General features: G+C 45.6%; 1 protein-coding gene across 1 annotated transcript; it reads left to right on the top strand.

Annotated features, from left to right (window-relative positions):
• The first annotated feature begins 6,627 nt into the window (after positions 1-6,627).
• On the top strand, positions 6,628-7,793 carry LOC147980737 (uncharacterized). Its single transcript, XM_087515734.1, has 3 exons — positions 6,628-6,642; positions 7,077-7,165; positions 7,262-7,793. Exons 1-3 carry the CDS (start codon positions 6,628-6,630, stop codon positions 7,791-7,793), a joined length of 636 nt encoding a protein of 211 aa, XP_087371860.1.

Raw genomic sequence — 7,793 nt, 5'->3', positions numbered from 1 at the left:
ATAATTTGGAATTTGATAGAATACTCTATGTGCTTCACTTATGTCTTTTGAGCTTTATAGTTTTGCTCTAGTGCTTCACTTATATCTTTTAGAGCACGGTGGTGGATTTGTTTTATAGAAACTATTTGATCTCTCATGCTTCACTTAGATTATTTTGAGAGTCTTTAATAGCATGGAAACTTGCTTAATAATAATATGCTTGGTATTTAAGATTTGTAGAACTTTCTTTTGAGTGCGTTGAAGACTAAGAAAAGATTGATGCTTGATAATTGTTTTGAGATATGAAGATGGTGATATTAGAGTCATGCTAGTTGAGTAGTTGTGAAATTGAGAAATACTTGTGTTAAAGTTTGTGATTCCCGTAGCATGCACGTATGGTGGACCGTTATGTGATGAAGTCGGAGCATGATTTATTTATTGATTGTCTTCCTTATGAGTGGCGGTCGGGGACGAGCGATGGTCTTTTCCTACCAATCTATCCCCCTAGGAGCATGCGCGTAATACTTTGCTTTGATAACTTGTAGATTTTTACAATAAGTATATGAGTTCTTTATGACTAATGTTGAGTCCATGGATTATACGCACTTTCCTTCCTTCCACCATTGCTAGCCTCTCTAATACTGCGCACCTTTCGTCGATATCATACACCCACCATATACCTTCCTCAAAACAGCCACCATACCTACCTATTATGGCATTTCCATAGCCATTCCGAGATATATTGCCATGCAACTTTCCACCATTGCTATGACACGCTCCATCATTGTCATATTGCTAGCATGATCATGTAGTTGATATCGTATTTGTGGCAAAGCCGCCGTTCATAATTCTTTCATACATGTCACTCTTGATTCATTGTATATTCCGGTACACCGCCGGAGGCATTCACATAGAGTCATATTTTGTTCTAAGTATCGAGTTGTAATTGTTGAGTTGTAAGAAAAATAAAAGTGTGATGATCATCATTATTAGAGCATTGTCCCAAGTGAGGAAAGGATGATGGAGACTATAATTCCCCCACAAGTCGGGATGAGACTCCGGACGAAAAATAAAAGATGCCAAAGAAGCCCAAAAAAAGAGGCCATAAAAAAGAGAAAAGGCCCAAATAAAAAAATGAGAGAAAAAGAGAGAAGGGACAATGTTACTATCCTTTTACCACACTTGTGCTTCAAAGTAGCACCATGATCTTCATAGTAGAGAGTCTCTCATGTTATCACTTTCATATACTAGTGGGAATTTTTCATTATAGAACTTGGCTTGTATATTTCAATGATGGGCTTCCTCAAAATGCCCTAGGTCTTCGTGAGCAAGCGAGCTGGATGCACACCCACTTAGTTTCTTTTGTTGAGCTTTCATATACTTATATCTCTAGTGCATCCGTTGCATGGCAATCCCTACTCACTCACATTGATAACTATTGATGGGCATCTCCATAGCCCGTTGATACGCCTAGTTGATGTGAGACTATCTTCCCCTCCTTTTATCTTCTCCACAACCACCATTCTATTCCACATATAGTGCTATATCCATGGCTCACGCTCATGTATTGCGTGAAGATCGAAAAAGTTTTGAAAATGTCAAAAGTATGAAACAATTGCTTGGCTTGTCATCGGGGTTGTGCATGATTTAAATATTTTGTGTGGTGAAGATAGAGCATAGCCAGACTATATGATTTTGTAGGGATAGCTTTCTTTGGCCATGTTATTTTGAGAAGACATAATTGCTTTGTTAGTATGCTTGAAGTATTATTATTTTTATGTCAACATGAACTTTTGTCTTGAATCTTTTGGATCTGAATATTCATACCACAATTAATAAGATTTACATTGAAATTATGCCAAGTAGCACTCCGCATCAAAAATTCTGTTTTTATCATTTACCTACTCGAGGACGAGCAGGAATTAAGCTTGGGGATGCTTGATACGTCTCCAACGTATCTATAATTTTTGGTTGCTCCATACTATATTATCTACTGTTTTGGACTATATTGGGCTTTATTTTCCATTTTTATATTATTTTTGGGATTAACCTATTAACCGGAGGCCCAGCCCAGAATTGTTGTTTTTTGCCTGTTTTAGGGTTTCGAAGAAAAGGAATATCAAACGGAGTCCAAACGGAATGAAACCTTTGGGAACGTGATTTTCTCACCGAATACAACTCAGGAAACTTGGACCCTACGTCAAGCCAACTAATAGGAGGTCACGAGGTAGGGGGGCGCGCCTGCCCCTCCCAGGCGCCCCCCATCCTCGTGGGCCCCCTGTTGCTCCACCGGCGTACTTCTTCCTCCTATATATATCCACGTACCCCCAAATGATCAGATACGGAGCCAAAAACTAATTCCACCGCCGCAACTTTCTGTATTCACGAGATCCCATCTTGGGGCCTGTTCCGGAGCTCTGCCGGAGGGGGCATCGATCACGGATGGCTTCTACATCATCATCCAAGCCTCTCCGATGAAGTGTGAATAGTTTACTTCAGACCTACGGGTCCATAGCTAGTAGCTAGATGGCTTCTTCTCTCTTTTTGGATCTCAATACAATGTTCTCCCCCTCTCTTGTGGAGATCTATTCGATGTAATCTTCTTTTTACGGTGTGTTTGTTGAGACCGATGAATTGTGGGTTTATGATCAAGTCTATCTATGAATAATATTTGAATCTTCTCTGAATTCTTTTATGTATGATTGGTTATCTTTGCAAGTCTCTTCGAATTATCAGTTTGGTTTGGCCTACTAGATTGGTTGTTCTTGCCATGGGAGAAGTGCTTAGCTTTGGGTTCGATCTTGCGGTGTCCTTTCCCAGTAACAGAAGGGGCAGCAAGGCACGTATTGTATTGTTGCCAACGAGGATAACAAGATGGTTTTTTTATCATATTGCATGAAACTATCCCTCTACATCATGTCATCTTACTTAAGGCGTTACTCTGTTTTGAACTTAATACTCTAGATGCATGCTGGATAGCGGTCGATGAGTGGAGTAATAGTAGTAGATGCAGAATCGCTTCGGTTTACTTGTCTCGAACGTGATGCCTATATACATGATCATACCTAGATATTCTCATAACTATGCTCAATTCTGTCAATTGCTCAACAGTAATTTGTTCACCCACCGTAGAATACTTATGCTCTTGAGAGAAGCCACTAGTGAAACCTATGACCCCCGGGTCTCTTTCTCATCATATTAATCTCCATTACTTTATTATTGCTTTGCTTTTACATTGCCTTTTACTTTTCACTTTGCATCTCTATACCAAAAATACCAAAAATATTATTTATCATCTCTATCAGATCTCACTTTCGTAAGTGACTGTGAAGGGATTGACAACCCCTAAGCGTGTTGGTTGCATTGAGCTATTGTTTTTGTGTAGGTACAAGGAACTTGAGCATAGCCTCCTACTGGATTGATACCTTGGTTCTCAAAAACTGAGGGAAATACTTACGCTACTTTGCTGCATTATCCTCTCCTCTTCGGGGAAATCCAACGCAGTGCTCAAGAGGTAGCAGAAGCGCGCCCTACCCCCTTGGGCGCGTCCCTTACCTCGTGGCCGCCTCGGGGACCCCCTGACTTGTTCCCGACTCCAAAACCTGTTATATAACCCCAAACTTTCAGAAAGAAACCTAGATCGGGAGTTCCACCGACAGAAGCCTCCGTAGCCACCAAAAACCAATTTAGACCCATTCCGGCACCCTGCTGGAGGGGGGGGATCCCTCTCCGGTGGCCATCTTCATCATCCCGGCGCTCTCCATGACGAGGAGGGAGTAGTCCACCCTCGGGGCTGAGGGTATGTACCAGTAGCTATGTGTTTGATCTCTCTCTCTCTCTCTCGTTCTTGATTCGGCCCGATCTTGATGTATCACGAGCTTTGCTATTATAGTTGGATCTTATGATGTTTCTCTCCCTCTACTCTCTTGTAATGGATTGAATTTTCCCTTTGAAGTTATCTTATCGGATTGAGTATTTAAGGATATGAGAACACTTGATGTATGTCTTGCGTGGGATACCCGTGGTGACAATGGGGTATTCTGTTGATCCACTTGATGTATGTTTTGGTGATCAACTTCGGGTTCCGTGACCTTGGGAATCTATGCATAGGGGTTGGCACACGTTTTCGTCTTGACTCTTCAATAGAAACTTTGGGGCCCTCTTTGAAGTTCTTTGTGTTGGTTGAATAGATGAAACTAAGATTGTGTGATGCATATCGTATAATCATACCCACGGATACTTGAGGTGACATTGGAGTATCTAGGTGACATTAGGGTTTTGGTTGATTTGTGTCTTAAGGTATTATTCTAGTACGAACTCTAGGATAGATCGAACGGAAAGAATAGCTTCGTGTTATTTTACTACAGACTCTTGAATAGATCGATCAGAAAGAATAATTTTGAGGTGGTTTCGTACCCTACAATAATCTCTTCGTTTGTTCTCCGCTATTAGTGACTTTGGAGTGACTCTTTGTTGCATGTCGAGGGATAGTTATATGATCCAATTATGTTATTATTGTTAAGAAAACTTGCACTAGTGAAAGTATGAATCCTAGGCCTTGTTTCCTCGCATTGCAATACCGTTTACGCTCACTTTTACCACTTGTTACCTTGCTGTTTTTATAATTTCAGATTACAAAAACCTATATCTACCATCCACATTGCACTTGTATCACCATATCTTCGCCGAACTAGTGCACCTATACAATTTACCATTGTATTGGGTGTGTCGGGAACACAAGAGACTCTTTGCTATTTGGTTACGGGGTTGTTTGAGAGAGAACATCTTCATCCTACGCCTCCCACAGATTGATAAATCTTAGGTCATCCACTTGAGGGAAATTTGCTATTGTACTACAAACCTCTGCACTTGAGGCCCAACAACGTCTACAAGAAGAAGGTTGTGTAGTAGACATCAGCCCCCCAGGGGCTTGAAATAACGCCGCCTGGGGCGCGCCGGCGGAAAAATCAGCATGGGGGCGGTCGGTTTCCCAGCCGCCGCCCCGAGCTCGCCCCAGACGCCGTTTTTTTAAAACCAAGTTTGTACAAAATTTGGCCAAACATGACACAAATTTGGAGGAAATTTAGGTGTTCCATTGATATTTGTACAAAGTTTAGAACATATAATTTAAAAACAAACTTAAAACTACTACTACTAGACGCCGCCCGCCTTCTACATGCCGAGGAGCCTGTAGAACTTGGTGTACTCGCCGTCGTCGCCGTCCCTACCGCCGTTCTTGCTGCACCCCTGACCTGCGTCGCCGATGCGTGGGGGTTTGGACGGCCTGGGCGCCTCGTCATCGCTATCCTCGAGGACGACGACGCCGGCCTCGTCGCGGTCGCGACGCCGAGCGGCGATCTCCTCGAGGGCGTAGCGCTGACGCTCCATCTCCAGTCGGACGTAGTCGTCCCGCGCCCATTTGAGGGCGGTATCATCGTCGACGGCCATGGCCCCATGCTCCTTCTTCACGGCGGCGAGCCCCGGCTCCGTCTTCGTCTTGATGAGGTAGGAGGAGGGAGCAGAGGGGCCAGGGGCACCCTCATTGATGACGAGGGCACCACCACGAGTGCGTCGTCCGAGCAGCGTCTCCCGCGAATCCGACTTGACGGGGAGGAGCGCCGGCGACCCGGAGGAGCGGGAGCCCGACGAGGACGAGGATGTCGTCTCCATTCGCCTGGCTTCCAGGAGCTGCCGAGGCGGCGAGAGAAGGAGGGGGTCGTCTTCGGCAGGGGGAGAGGAGTGTGTGCGGCCACCGGCGAGGGAGGGGGCGGCTTTTATAGCAGCTGGTGGGCGGTGAGCGGGCGGCATGCATGTGTACACGTGGCGGAAGGAGGCGGGACGCGCGTGGGCGAGCCTTCCCGTGAGGAATCAATGAAAGGCTGACTAGCGATGGCCTTGGCATTGATTTCCCGCGGAAAAACGAGGCGATGAGGCGGCTGGTCACTGACTCGGCGGGTCCATCAGGCTTTCGCGTCAAAAATGTTTCCTCCGGCACCCGTGCGCCCCCAGCGTGGCGGGTTCGACCTAGATCCGCCAACGCCAGATTCAGCCCTAACCGACGAAATGTGGTTCTGAGGACGCGACTGGAGCCGTTTTTTTTTGCGCTAGCGATAAAAAAGGGCCTTGAAGGGCCTTGTTTGTGGTGTGGGTGGGGGGAGATGTTCTAACCCTAGCAGGCATCGGTCTTTGTCGGTTCGCTCGATTGCACAGGACATGGGATTGGATCGAGCGACCGCGTGAGGGCGGCGGCTCCTGTAGACCGTAGTCGCCTCTGCCGTGGCCGCCTGCCGTCAGCACGGTAACTTCTTCTTTCTCGAATCCCTGCTCTCCTTCGGTCCTCCCATGCTGTTGCCTCCTGCCTGTCCTCCTCCTCTAGGGTGCTGGCTTGCTGCTGCTTCGCTTTTTTAGTATACCGTTGCTGCTCTTGTTCCGGCTAGGCAGTGACATATACATACATGGCATCTGTGGGCACTTACCACAAGGACCAAAAAAGAGGCATGGATGCAGTATTTGGAAATCATGTCACACAATCAGTTATTCTTTGGACTTATTACATGATATTCTATTAATTATTTATATATATACCCGTCATATTGCTGTTTCTATAAATTGCCGTGTCCCCGTCCCCGTATCACATCGAGGGTCGTCATGGCCGCCTTGTGGGTACTTGCCGCACCATCCCCAAAGTGCTAGAGGCGCCACTCCTACGAATGCTTTGCTTCCTTCTAGCTGGCCTTGGAGCCCTCGCTTCTTTTATTTCCAGCAAGGAATTGAGCACTAGTACATGGCTACTTTGCTTCAGTATTAAATTTTCTAGTATAGATTTGATCCATCCATCAGTGATTTTGTTGAGGGTACAGGTTAAGGTTAGAGAAGCCTGCTGCATATCAAATTAAGGCGTAGAGCCTTTTATAATCTCATGTATGTTTTATTCTACAAATCCAAGTACTAGATCACGTGATGTTGCCAAGAAACTATAGTGTCAGTATTATTTTTTCTACTTGTATACAGTACCTTTGCATTTGTTCTTAGGGAGTGCAGGTTGTTTTGAATTTTGCCCATACCGTATACCTGTGACCACCTACTTAAAATAACAGGGAAAGTATATACAGAGGCTAAATAGCCTAGAAATTTCACCAAGTATTTTTCCTTCTGTTGGAGCAGTAGTACTTGTGTATGATTTGTGGTATACTTGTGCAAAAATAATGAAACCTGCTACCGCTAGTCAGTAGCCTTGGGTCATTGTTCTGTGAAGCAGCCAGTATAGTAACTGAAAGAGAAGGACCGCGTGCACTGTGGTCAATAGCTCAAGCATCTTGATATCCACAGAGAGCCTTGGCACCTACTGCTTGGACACGGTGAGCCGTAAGTGGAGCAAGAGTGGTGCCTGGCCGCTGCCGTTTAAAGGACTTGCAGAATATGTTCCGGAGTACGATCTCTGGTTTGGTGTCTCGGCAAAGGGGGGTGGCGTCCTCTGCGCATCAGACCTGGGTGCTGCCTCGGCAAAGCAGACGCCGCCGGTGGCATTCCAAGAGTGGGAGGGATTTGCTGCCCCTGAGGGTACCGAGCTAGGATCACACCTCCTGCACCTAGGTGCCGGTCGTTTCTGTGTCGCCAAGTTGATCATGACAACAAGGCCGCAAGAGACGTGCTGCCAGATGTGCTGTTTCCATGACACTACTGCCATTGTCGACAAGTTAGTGATGTTTACTGGCGTGGAGATTCAGCGCTGTGGCAGAGGGCTTAAGGTGATCAAGCACAGATCGTTTCGTTATAGTATGGGCGCATGCAGTATGGCCAAGATACTTTATTAG

This window comes from Triticum urartu, chromosome 3A, assembly GCF_056163025.1.
Source record: "Triticum urartu cultivar PI428250 chromosome 3A, HENAU_Tu73, whole genome shotgun sequence".
In the NCBI taxonomy this organism is placed as follows: domain Eukaryota; kingdom Viridiplantae; phylum Streptophyta; class Magnoliopsida; order Poales; family Poaceae; genus Triticum; species Triticum urartu.
Note: the sequence above shows the minus strand (reverse complement) of the source record. Positions and strands in the feature narration are given on the sequence as shown.

Coding starts and splice junctions, on each gene's coding strand:
- LOC147980737 (XM_087515734.1), top strand. Junction 7,166..7,261: donor GTACTTGTGTATGATTTGTG/GTATACTTGTGC, acceptor CTGAAAGAGAAG/GACCGCGTGCACTGTGGTCA.